The sequence below is a fragment of the Typopeltis vanoorti genome, unplaced genomic scaffold (assembly GCF_054136105.1).
Source record: "Typopeltis vanoorti isolate ZY-2024b unplaced genomic scaffold, IOZ_Tvanoo_1.0 HiC_scaffold_24, whole genome shotgun sequence".
In the NCBI taxonomy this organism is placed as follows: Eukaryota; Metazoa; Arthropoda; class Arachnida; order Uropygi; family Thelyphonidae; genus Typopeltis; species Typopeltis vanoorti.
The window spans coordinates 3,434,738-3,448,959 of NW_028328064.1; the positions used below are offsets into that span (position 1 = coordinate 3,434,738).

Consider the following 14,222-nt stretch of genomic DNA (forward strand, 5'->3'; position numbering starts at 1 on the left):
GTGAAGATTTTGGAAAAACTGGTTAGGGCTCACATTCAAAAATGAGTTGAAAGTGAATCTCTACCATGCAATGAATAGCATGAGTTTACTAAGGGAAAGTCATGTTTTAGCAACTAGCTCACATTCTATAAAATGTTAACATTGAACTAGACAAGGGGAATGGATACAACATGATACTTTTGGATTTTGCTAAGGCTTTTGACAAAATACAGCATGCAAGACTGTTGCATAAATTGGAAAATATGGGTTTGGATTATAAAATATTAGCATGGATAAGAGAATGGCTGAATGACAGATATCAAAAAGTGATATACGGTGGATATGAGTCTGCAAGATTTAAGGTAACCAGTGACATACCACAAGGATTAGTCCTTAGTCTACTGTTATTCAATCTGTACATTAATAATATTGGGAAGGATTTGACAGGAGACATACAGCTATTTGCTGATGATGAAAGATAGGTAGGGTAATCAGGAATGCTTCTGATATGCAGTACTTGCAGAATGATTTGAATAGGCTGGAATTGTGGGCATGGGAAAAGATGTCAGTTCAACGTCAGTAAATGCAAACTCATGCACTTCGGCATGTTAGATATCCAATGTTATCTTGGTAAAGAGATGAATCTGTCGTGGAATTCATGCCAGCAAATTTTAACAAATTTGCAAATGAAACATGTATCTGATATTTGTGCCTCATTTGCTCACAGAGGATAAAAAAAATAAAACAAAATAAAATAAAATAAAATAACTGTGTGAATGTTTGCCACAATTTGAGGGAGCAAGTTCTTAATCAAAGAATACAGACCACAGATATGATTCTGAGTAAAAAGGAGCATGAACAAATCACATCAATGGTAGATTCATATTAAAAATTAATATTTTAGAAAGGAACTTGCATCATTAGCAAGAATGGTACACTAAGCTAATATAAGGTAGGAACAAAAAGGTTAGCAAAATAGTTTAGTGCTGTTTTTTTTTTTTTTTTTTTTTTTTTTTTTTTTTTTTTTTTTTAAAGCAATGAGAACACTGAGTTCTGCTAAAATACAGTATGGCGCAAAAAAAAAAAAAAAAAGTGCCAAACTTTGACTACATGCACATTAATAGAAGAGTCTGCCGTTACATTTAGCTTTAGCAATGGTGTTGACATTGGAAGAAAAGACATTTATTGCTGAGCATTATTTTCATTCATACAGAACTGGTAGGGCAAATGGTCCAAGCTTTCATTTGAGGAATATTGAAGGAATAGGTATTCAACCATGATCCACCTTCAAACCTTCTTGAACGAAGGGATAAAAATGCACAACATGTCCAGCAGATGTCCCAATCCTTGTTATCAAAGATGACAGAGAACTTTCGCATGCTCTACGAAACCTGTCTTGAAAGACAAGGTGCTTATTTCGAGCACATAATCTACTGTCATTTATGCTTTATTCGACAAAGATTCCACCGATAGTTGTGGCATATAAGACAAGGTCTAATTTTAGGCTATTTTTAGGTTTTAAGCTTATGTTGGTTGTATAAGACGATCCCCCAATTTCTTCTTTCTTGTATTAATACAACATTCGGTATTGTTGTTATATCCATTCTTTTTATATCTATGAATATTTGTTATTTTTTTGCATAGCATAGATTTAACATTTAAGCGAATTACCCTAATTAAAAGTGATTAGCTCCAATTTTAATTAATTATTCATTTTGCATTTTTTAAAAATTTTAGGGTTATTAAAATTGTTATCACTTAAAATCATGGAACCAGCAACAAAGCGAAGAAAGTATGAAGCTCGATTAAAATAAGGGTAATTGAAATGGCAAAGCAAACTAATAACTGTGCTGCTGCTGCAAGAAAGTTTGACATAACTGAGAAGATGGTAAGAGAATGGAGGAAGAAAGAAGATATTTTTAAAAAATTGCCAAAGAAAAAATGTGAGATGAGAACAGGGATCACCTGATGGCTGCAACTGGAAAATCATGTTGCAGAATGGGTATTCGAACAAAGGCAGAATGGTTATCTTGTTGCAAGAAATATGATTAGAGCATATGCACTAAAATGGCCAAGATTGAATCTGGATGAAAGTATAGAATTTCAAACTACTTCAGGATGGTGTAATCGTTTTATGAACAGACAAAATTTGGTAATAAGACAAAAAACGAAAATTACTCAAAAACTACTAGCAAATATTGACCACAAACTTACTAGTTTCCATAAATTTATTATTCAGTTGAGACAAAAACATAAATTTCTATTGTCAAATATTGGAAATATGGATGAAACTCTTTATGAGCTTTGATATGATAAGGCAATAAAACAGTGGAGTTTAAAGGTAGTAAGAGTATGCTAGTTCAAAGTACAGGTCATGAAAATACAAGGTTTATGGTTGTGTTGTCATGTTTGGCTGATAGAACAGAGTTAAAACCAATGATCATCTTCAAACGTAAAACTAAACCTAAGATAAAATTTCCTTCAGGTGTTTTTTGTACATTTCCATGAAAAAGGATGGATTGATCGAAAATGGTGTGAAATTATGGATAAATAATGCGTGGAACATGCGACCAGGCGGTATAATGAGGAAACACAGTTTATTAATATGGGATATGTTTCGTAGTCATTTAACTGAGAATGCTAAAAGTCTTCTAGAAAAAAATTGCTGTTATACCAGGTGGTTTAACTTCTATATTGCAACCACTAGATGTCCGCTTGAACAAACCATTTAAAGATCACATGAGAGAAGAGTGGAATAATCAGATGTTGACTGATGAAAAATCATATACAAATGGTGGATCTATGCACACTGCATCACTTGATATGTTGTGCAATTTTGTGATCAAAGCATGGAATAAAGTAAAAGTAGAGACTGTAATAAAATCATTTAACAAGTGTGGTATCTCTAATCTTATGGATGGTGTGGAAGATGATCTGTTGTGGGACACTGATGACGATGAAAATGAAATCAATTCACCGGATTCGAACTGGAATCCATATGACGATTATTTAAACAATGAAGCTGAAGAACTATTTTCAACATTTTTAATATGAAAATTGAGGTTAATAATTATTATTGTTTTTTAAGACTTACATCTATTGTAATATTTTAAATAAATTTATGTAACAAAAAATTAATCTGATTTGTTTATAAACACTGCTTATTTTCTTATATAACGATGTATTGTAACTGCCTAAATGTTCATCCAAGAAATTAAGCTTCCCTTTTTATACTAGCCATATAAGACGACTCATGATTTCGAGGGGTTTTCTGTAGTATTTGAGAGTCAGCAACATATACAGTATGTTATACTACTAATAATTAATGAACAGCACTTATTCAATATATCCTCATTAATATCTAATGCATGTTCTCAAGGGGTGTGCATCCTACTATGATAGTACTACATAATTAAGTTCCCATTACACTATAAAGCAAAAGTGGTACAATATGAGTTTTTTTTCTTTTAAATTACTTTTCTTCAAAATGCTTGGAACACTAAAAATGTTGTAACCTGCATAACTTTAGAACAATGGCAACATGAAGTTAATTACTTAAAACAGGGTAAAAATAAAATTGAAGATTTGGCACCTTGGTCTGTTTAGTGACATGCTGGTGTAGGTATTACTCCTGATTGCTGACGACTGAGTGCTTGTAAGAGGAACTTGCTGGTGGAGAGGGCGGATACTCACTGTCTGTTGAAGGGTGTCTTTATGGAGATCAGCTAGCTAAGACAAGTCAAAATTTATGTTCTTTTTTGAATAAATCAAAAACAATTAAATGTCTTACAATTACTTGAAAAACTGTCAAATGAAATGGAACAAATACTATTTAATGCTAAAAATAGACAATGTTCACAAATGACAAATGTTATTCAGAATTCATGATATGATCCCTCTACCTTCAAGAATTTTCAACAAATACCCTGTGGTGTAATAATAATTCAACAAATACCCTGTAGTAGTAGTAGCTAGCCAATATCACAGTGTATAACTATACAACACAAATAGACACAAACAAGATATAAGTTTTAAAAGAGGTATACCATGACATATCAATACAAAATTAATAACGGAAAAAAAAAAACTGAAGATGCCTGTGACACACAGGCAAAAATTATACTATTAAATAATCTTTGTACGTGAGTTTTTTCCGTTATTAATTTTGTATCGACAACATATGATCATGGATGATATTATATCATCCATAATACTTCATTAGAATTACTAATTACCTTAGTAATTCTTTTTTTATTAGAGCAAACCAGCTAAATGTACATCACATAATTAAATGTTTAATTTATTAAATTACATTTTTAATGAACAAAATTAAAACTGCTTTAAATGTAACTTTTGTAAAAGTATCTCAATGGTACTTTTTTAATTGACTTTATTTTGAAAAATAAGTAGTAAATGTTTCTATAAAATATCAGTTAGTGTTGGTGAAACCATTTGATTTTTTAACTCCCAACTTTAATGTCGGTAGCTACAATTAAGAACCTTGGATATATATAGTGCGAGAAATGCAGTATCTTATATAAGTGAAACGACCCACTTATGTTACACACAATTTTCTGACATGGGATTATTGCAGTAACAAGATGTAGTTTTTGCCCTGATAAAGCTTCTACCTGGCCTCCAAAGAGAACAGAATAGTTTGAAATACAGTTTCCCTGTCAGATCAGGGAAACCATAATGGAAACAAATGGAGATCATTCAGAAAATTAAAAAAAATTGTTTAGATATTTTTTGTTTAGAGTTGACAACAGACCATCCCCTCCCACCCGACAGCCAGACCATATTTTTGGTTATAGATCTTGTTCTTCCATTGTGTAAACAGTTCAGTAATCTCAGGTGGAAATACAGTATGATGGGGAAAAAAAGAAAAAAAACAGTACTGAATGACTATGACGATATATGTTATGGAGTAAATGGGTTTATTAACAAAGATATATATGTTTATACCTGATGATATGTACATCCACAAGTATCGGTCAAATAAAGCAACAATGGTAGATTACATGCTTGAAATGAGCACCTTCTTTTTCAAGACAGGTTTCGTATCGAAGGTTCTCTGTCATCTTGAAGAACAAGGGTTTGGAATCTGCTGGACATATCGTGTAATTTTATCCCTTAGTTCATGAAGATCTGAAGGTGGGTTATGGTGGGATACCCATTCCTTTAACACACCCCAAACAAAGGCATCACGCGATGTGAGATCAGGAGAACATGAAGGGTATGGGAATTCTGTGAACCTCGAAATGAGCCTCTCAGGGAAGTGTTCTGATAAATAGGCTCTAGAACCACACGATGTGTGGCTGGTTGCTCTGTCTGTTGGAATACCTGTGCATGAAATGTTTTTTGCATGACACATTCAATGCAAATCCTGGGTGAATGGAATCAACGCATTCTCAATGTAGCATTCACTATTCAAGGTCATGGTTACACCACCCTCTTCAATGAAATAGAGCCCAATTATGCCATGACCAGAAACTGCACACCATGCAGTGACCTCACAGTGAAGAGGTTTCTAACTCAAGTCTGTCAAGAAACCTGTAGGTTCATCTGTTTGCATGACCACTTAGATGGAAATGTGCATCGTCCGAGTATCAGACATTATGGAGGAAGGACGATCTTCAAGGACATTGTCCAGCACTGCACAGCATTGAACAGTATTCTTGCTGTGCAGTGTAATCCATTGCTGTTAAACACTGGCTCACCTGAATAACGTAAGAAAAGGCACCCAGCTCCTTAAAGATTCTCTGTAGTAACTGTCTCGGTATCCCAAGTTTTACTGCTGTTCAGAGTTGACTCCTTTCTGGAGATTGTAACACTTCTTTAGCACATGCCCGTGATTCTTATTTGTGTTAAAAGTTTGTGGTCTCCCAAAATATCCTTTGCATTGTGACAGAACACTCCCGCTACATCGGAACCTCTTGATTAAGGCAATGATGACACTATTTGCTTGGGGCATGCTTATGAAAATGATGAACAAACTGCTCACAAACATGTTATAGGCTTGGACTATTTGCTCTACCAACTCCGTATGAACGAAAATAATGTTCAACAATAAACGTCTTTTCTTTCAATGTCAATACCACTGCTACAGCTTGTAATGGCACTGACTCTACACATGCTTTTCTATTAATGTGCATGCAGTTGAATGATATATCTCATACCACGTATACTGAAGTGGATGTCGAAGTTCAGTACGGTTTTTTTATATGCCATACCATAGTTCATCTAAGTAAGAGATGAACTCCTCTACTGGTGCATCTGTGAATAATGATCTTCTAAGCAAGCTAAATGATGAAATAGTTTACTTGAATTCTGAAGATTTTTCCCTGCAAAACAAGAGGAATTTCTGAAAAAAGAATCATATCCTGTACAGCTTTTTAAAAGCTTACCTAAATATTTTGACAGCAAATAAGTCAGAGAACTCATGCCATCAAATATCAGGCAAAGGGATATGCAGCCTTCATGAAATTTTTTAAAATTGTACATGTCTAGGAGTAAGAGAATAGTGAGACTTCAGCCTGTTTCTTTAAATCTTCAGATAAGCAAACTTCATTTGCTTTGTTGTGACAGGATTGAATATGATTAATGTTTGTTTCTGAATAATCAGTGGAAATGGAGAAGAGCTGAAATTTCAGCTTCACGTTAAATAATGTAGCTGACAACAGATGTCAACCCTTTTATCCTTTAAGAACAATTATGTTTCTTATCTTGTAATAATTTCATACATTCTAAAGCTGTTGTGTTACTTTTGGGGAAAGATACATTTAAATAGAAAAGTGAGTGATCATACCAAAAGAAAAAAAAATGTTCAAGTTTTCATGGAGAATCATCTGAATCATGTAAGAGCATTGCTTTTACATAGTTTCGGTTTTACATTCGCATCTTTCAGCATTCTGAAAACTGATATTATTGCTAGAGAAGAAAACACAATGAAGCATCCCAAGATGATACAAATAATGTTCATTTAAAGTAGAGACCATCCTTTTGTTTAACAAACACATGCAGACATGATCTTTTTTTTTTTTCATATTAAATATTTATAATGGGGTGATCCAATGTAGTCATATTTCATCGTTTCATTTTTCATCATTTACTTTTAATAACACCCCAAGTTGTCCTAATACTGATAATGCACAGTAAATGCTTCTATCTATAAGTAACCTATTTTGAAGGTATTCACAGGCAGACATTTATTTTCTAATGCTTAAATAAAATAAGGATAAAAACATGAATACATTTCTTATCAAATATAATTTTGATTACACCATGAAATGATTATGATGATGACTGCATTTGTTAATATTTGTATTTCAAGCATTTATTTATTACAATAATTCAACATATTTTAAGTAGGTAAATTATTTAAATGGTCCTCCAGGCCCCACACCAGAATGCAATACAAACATCAAGATAAAACTAATCACTGCATTTAAATCAATTTCATTTCTATTTGAAATGCTTTGAATTAATAACTGGTGTCTTCCATAACTTCAGTACAGCCTACCATTAAATGGAATACATAGATGAGTTCTTTTTTTATACCTCCAATAATATGTGCTGGAGAAATAAGTGTTAATTAAACTGGAAATCCTATTAGAGAGAGCAAACATGGTTTTTCAAGCTACTGCTGAAATTTGTTTCTTGATATCAAAAGCAAAACTATACAAAAAAAAAGTTGTAAGATATGCTTTTTTCCCCCCCTCTTTGATATTCAAGTACCAAATTAAAAGAATAAATAAATATATAGAAACTTGCAATCTTTTGCACCACTCAGAAACAATAATATATTTATATTATCAGAGAGAGAGAGAGAGAGTCATTCATATAATTTTCCTTTTCACATCTCAATATGTATAGTTCAAAGTATGTACATGTTTATATAAAAAGAAAGTAATTTTCCTTTCCTATCAGTATTACACACACAAGCCTGCAAAACTTATAGTAAATTAATACTGTGTGTGCAGATAGAAGTCAAGTAAAAAGTAATCTAATCTGGGGAACAGAGGTATATGGAACGAAAGATGAATAGGAGTAGCAGGCTTAGTGGATTAACAACTAAATGAATACTGAACAGCTGCTGCTCTTCTGTTATTGTACATTTAATAGGAAAGGTAGCTTATGCTGGATATAAGTTTTGTTGAAATTATCTGACAGAAGACAATCTCCAGAAAGACCACTGTATGAGAGATGTTAATTAGTCAAATTGCAATCTTCTAAATAGCATCAAGAACTTTTAGTGAGATTTTTGGTGCACTACCTCAAATATGAGAGCAGTATTTTAAGGCCAGGCAGATTTGGGATTTGTACATAATAGTTGAAAAGATGTCTTGATAAAAAAAAAAGGATGCAAAGTTTTTTTGAAAGCCAGACATGTAATAAAAATAACATGTCTGTGTTGTGAAAAGCTACTTGAGCTGAGTATTATGAGAGGAGATTTTTTTTTTTTTTGCAAGGAAAAAAATTCTTTTCTTTCTTAGAAAATTCTTTCAGAAGTTGTACAAAAAAAAATTTATACTATTGAAAAATAGAGTGAGGATCAGTGTTTAGGACACTGGTTGTATATAATCTTGAAGTTTGAGATGTTTGAATACTACAGGAATGTCACATGAGAAAGATGGATGGACAATAGTATTATTGGAAAAATTATGGATAAGGTTTGAGTTTAAGTGAGGGAAGGTCTTTTTATATATATGAGGGCAAATGAATGAATGACAGCACCCTGAAGAACACTTGCATTAGTATGAAAATCTGGAGAAACAGAACCTTTCTTTTAGTGTTGCACGGTGATCAGCATTCATTTTAGAAATTATGGACTTTACAACAGTGTTATAAATAACTTTTAATTTCCTGACATTTCGATCTTCATATTAAGATCATCATCTGGAGTATATACAAATATACAAGGACAAGCTGAGTTACATTATACACAGCAAGCTAAAGGAACAATGATCTGATCACCCGTTAATCTACTGGCATGACCTCTAGTAAAAAAAAAAAAGGAAAAAAAATTAATTATTTAGAAACTACATCAAAATTAAATTCTATTTAAGATAACATAAGAAAAAATTCTTTCTTATAGTCTTCTTTCAGTAACAATGATGACCTATTTTTAGCATTACAATTGTTACTTTTGTTTTAGGATTCTGGATTATCTACAGTCCTGTTTATAGTTAACTCTTAGAGAGAAAGGTTCCATGGATAGAATATGTGCCTCCATATGCTTGGGATTTTTAGATCACCATTATTTTTCAGATTGGGGTGTTGATAAGAATCTCACAGGCTTCCTTAAATTTGCGTTCATACCATGTTTTGATGTGATGTAAACAACTGGTGCTTTTCCAGTCAATTTTATGTAAAGTGTTCAGGGCATGGTCAGAAAGGCTAGCTTCACCACAGTTATTATATTTAATGTGTTGTTTATGTTCCTTTTGTCTGATAGGAATTGTGCGTCCTGTTTCCCTTATATATGGTATATTACAGATGAAATAAATATGGTATACTCCAGGGTGGGCCAGCAGAGGGAGTGGGTCTTTGGATGAGTTGAGTAAGCTTTTTAGTTTTGCAGGAGGTTTAAAGGGCTTTGAGGTTGTATTTTTGTAGTATTCTGTTTATTTTATATGATGTCTCTTTAATGTAAGGAATAGTTATAGTTTTATTGTAATCTGGTTTATCTTTGTTTTTTATTGAGGTCTCATAGAGAATTTTGTTAATGGTGTTATGGTTGTAACCATTTTTTAGAAAAGTATTGCTGATAACTTTAAATTTGTCTTTTCATGCTTGTTCTTTGGAGCAGATCTTCAAAGCCCTGTTTTTTAAAGTATTAATGGCACCTAGTTTTTGTGTTGGGTGGTGGTGGTAGGAGTTTATATGTATATATTAGCTAGAATGTGTCAGTTTCCGGTAAACAGTGAAGGAAAGACTGCCAGAAGGAAGACGTGTGACAAGTGTATCTAGAAACGAAAGTGTGTTCTGTTTTTGTGAACTGCATGCATTTGTATTGTTTGTTTAGGTGGTTAAGGAAAGTGTCTAGTGGCCAGATCGTGAAAACATCGTCAACGTATCTAAGCCAGACTTTGGGTTTTAAAGGAGAGGAATCTAGAGCATGTTGCTCAAAATGTTCCATATAAAAGTTAGCAATGGGGGGGGGGGGGATAATGGCAAGCCCATGGCTGTGCCTTCTTTTTGTAGGTAGAAAGGGTTTTGTCATACAAAATAACCAGAACGTAATATATGTGCAAAGAGCACCGTTATATCTGGAGGGTAAAAGAAGGATTGTGTCATTGACTGGGACATTCGTAAAGAGGGCAGAGATGTCAAAACTGACTAGTAAATCTTTTTCTAGTGTAATGTCTTTGATTATGTTTATGAAGTGTTGTGTGTTTCTGATATAGGAGGGGGAATGACCTACCAACTCCTTGAGTGTTGCCACTAATTTCTTGGCTAGGTGATAATTAGGGCTATCTATACCTTCGACTATCGGTCGGAGTGGTGTGTTTTGTTTGTGTATCATGGGTAGACCATAAATTCTAGGGGAACGAACGTAGTGCTGAAGTAATTTTTTGACTGTCTCTTCTGGCCATGTAGTAATAGATTTAAGTAGTTTCTCAGTTTTCTTTTTTATTCTATTGGTTGGGTCATAGTTAACGCACTAGCATGTACCATTGTCCAAAATTAGAAGATTAATTTTTTCTAAATAAGTGATTCGGTTTAGAATAACGGTAGCCCTTCCTTTTATCGACTCTAGTTATTACAATGTTCGGATTTGATTTTAATGAATTCACTGCTGTTAATTCGTGTTTCGTCAAGTTACTTGTTATTGTTTTCTTATGATTTATATTTAAAATGTTGGCAGTTTCTAAACATAGTATTTTGTCTGCTATGTTATTTGGGATGAATCTTAAGTCTCTTTCAATATTACAAATAAAATCCAGTTTGTTCATCGATCTGGGTGCTACGGCAAAATTTAGACTTTTGGAGAGTAGTGACAGTTCATCTTTGTTTAAGGCGTAGTTGGATAGGTTGACTACGTTACTGTTACCTGCTAGCGATTAGTGGCTCCTGTTGCTTCTTGCTTCTGGTTGGTTGTTAACATTCACTGTGGAGAAATTTGAATATGTCCGTTGGTTTTGTCGATCTTTTAGTCTATGAAATTTGGATGAGATTTTCTTTCTTAGTTTGAAGGATATGGTTTGCCATGTTGTCTGTAATCCTTTTGAGGATAATCCAAATATCTGCGTTCAAGTAACTTGAAAGTTCAGATTTTTCATTTTGTACCTGGTTTTGAGTAATAGCCAAGTTTTCTCTCATGGCCTGGATCTGTTCCCTGAGTAATGCTTTCTCCATGCAGTGGTATATATTCGTTGCACCTTTGTTGAGGTAAATTTTCTTTTTAGTTTGATGCAATTCGGAATGATATTGCTGTCCCTACACCGTTTTAAAAAAGCCAGTCGATTGATCAAACCAGAAACATGAATCTTCAAAACTGGAGAGAGAGAGAGAAAATACCCTCTACCAATATATGCAATGAACAATCTGAGAGAAAACTGGTGACCCAAATACAAAGGATGGAAGGTGGACAATAAGATGGTAATAGGCTGAGAAGCCCTCGATGCCACAGACCCTAACGTCTTGGAAATGTAAAGTTCCACAGCAGATTTCTCCAGGGTTTTCTACAGCACATATCCAGAAAGGGGGTAATACAGGATGATTCAAAAAGATGGACTCAATTTCAGTACGTGAATTCAGTACAAAATAGTCCATCTTTTTGAATCACCCTGTATATCAATCTCGACTGGCAGAATCTATAGGTGGTCACTGATTAGTCAACAGTTCTCCAAGTATTAAAGAAGTTGAGTGAACTTAGGCACGATTTTTACTGAAGATGGTAAATTAAATATGGAAACAGACAACAGAATCAACAAAGCTGGTATGGTAGGAAGTCAACTGAATAAATTCATATGGAATAAGAGAGAAATTAGTCGGAACACTAAATTAGCTGTATACAAGACAGTGTTCAAACCAGTTTTAACTTATGGATCTGAGAGCTGGGTCAGAAGTATAACACTTCACCAAAGACTAGAGACCGCAGATATGAGAGTCCTGAGAAAGATTAGATGCGTGAACAGATGGTATCAAGGGCAATATCATATTAAAAATGAGGATATTGAGGATATTAGGAAAGAACTTGACATTGTCGGCATCCAGGTATGCATTAGCGGAGCTAATCTCAGGTGGTATGGTCACTTAAACAGAATGGGCAAGGAAAGATTAGCAAAACAAGTGTTCTCTGCCAGGTTGGCAGGAAAATGACCCAGAGAAAGACCAAGATATAGGTGGATTGATATGGTACAATGTGCCTTAGACGATAGAAATATAAGATTTGGTAATGATAATATTGGAGTCTTGATAAGTAACAGACTGATTTGGAGGATAATTGTAGATAGGAAGTTAATGATGTAACTTTTTCATGCAGTACTATCATATCCTGTACACCCCTTGAGGGTACATGTCAGGAATTTGATGATGATGAGTGTTGATGACCTTCGTTACTTTAGACAGTACCAAGACAAGAGCATGTCTGATGGCAGACACTTCTTTTCTACAGAATCTGCTGACATGGGTTTACTTCAATGTTATGGGGTGAATGCCAGGCTGAGTATAATAATCTGTAGTGATTAGTTCAGGAGCACATTTCTCAAGCACAACTAGTGTGTTGTGCTTGAGAAATGATCATAAGCTTCATCAAAATCAGAAGCTTTTGGTATCCAGGTTGTTGAAAATTCTGCCAATGTCTTTCTGACAGAAGGCATATGGTGCAGTTCTTGGTACAATTGGAAGTGATTTGCCTTAGTCATGTATGCAAGCGTTAGATAGCAAGTATGATGTCAGGAGGTCACCAATGTTGCAATAGTGTAATAATGCACCCAAATGGTCTTTGTAAAGAACCAGAAGGAATAATTGCCATTTGTGCAAAATCAATAAGTGAAGTCACCTTCTTTAGATAATGCTCACAATTTCAATTTTTTAAATTGCACTGATCTAGCAGGTTAGAAATTACAAGGCATTTATTAGACAAAAAAACTTCACACAAACTGTTGATATGCCTATTAGAATATAATAAGACATCCTAACTATTGTATTCCTGATCTCCTCTCAACCAATGATCCAGATAACTAAACTATGAGCATTTTTCTCTGAGTAATTTAAATCTCACTAGTGTTGAATAACATTCATATGACTACTCCCAACCTTTGGCTGTCAAGTGTTACAAGAATAACAACTAGGATGTTTTTTTTATTATTTCTATGCTTCATTTCATTGATGAGATTAATGATTGTTTCTTATCTTTTAATGCAACAATTGCACTAAGCATATCACTGAAACAATACTTACAGGTAAACATCCATTTATTCCACTTTAAATTCTCATCTGTTATATAAGCATTAGTTCTCCAGGAACTATGCCAAGGATGCATAAAAGAAGAGTCAAGCATATTGCTCCAAAATCTCCATCTTACTGTTCTGTTATGCTAAAGCTTGAAACAGATATAAGCAAATTATTAACACATCTAAAACCGATTTCAAAAAGGTTTAAAGCAGAAAATTTATCATGTCCAAAGGATATATTAACTATTGCTCTATAGCTATGCCAATTTTTGCATTGTGATTCCATTTATTCTGAAAGAACTGGAAGAATGTTGTCCAGTGTGGACATATATATATATAAATTATCCTGGTCTTAATACAATTTCTCTACATGTTCATAAAGTTTGTGCTCCAAAGCTAACTCTTGTTTTGTACTGCTTTTTTTATACTCTCCTATCCCACTGGCTGCCTTCGAGAATCTATACAGTGCTCAAATGATTCAAGCTTATAAATCATTGTCGGCATCCAGGTATGCATTAGCAGAGCTAATCTCAGGTGGTATGGTCACTTAAACAGAATGGGCGAGGAAAGATTAGCAAAACAAGTGTTCTCTGCCAGGTTGGCAGGAAAATGACCCAGAGAAAGACCAAGATATAGGTGGATTGATACGGTACAACGTACCTTAGACGATAGAAATATAAGATTTCATAATGATAATATTGGAGTCTTGACAAGTAACAGACTGATTTGGAGGAAAATTGTAGATAGGAAGTTAGTAATGATGTAACTTTTGCATGCAGTACTATCATATCCTGTACACCCCTTGAGGATATATGTCAGGAATTTGATGATGATGAGTGT

The 14,222-nt window shown here is 33.9% G+C and overlaps 1 protein-coding gene across 2 annotated transcripts in view; it reads right to left on the minus strand.

Annotated features, from left to right (window-relative positions):
- Positions 1-14,222, minus strand: part of SCAP (SREBP cleavage activating protein) — a 408,865-nt gene that overhangs the window by 211,849 nt on the left and 182,794 nt on the right. For both annotated transcript variants that reach the window (XM_090415224.1, XM_090415223.1), the window contains exon 14: positions 3,572-3,708. In XM_090415224.1, coding sequence (XP_090271350.1) covers positions 3,572-3,708 — 137 coding nt within the window. The remainder of the gene's footprint in view (positions 1-3,571; positions 3,709-14,222) is intronic.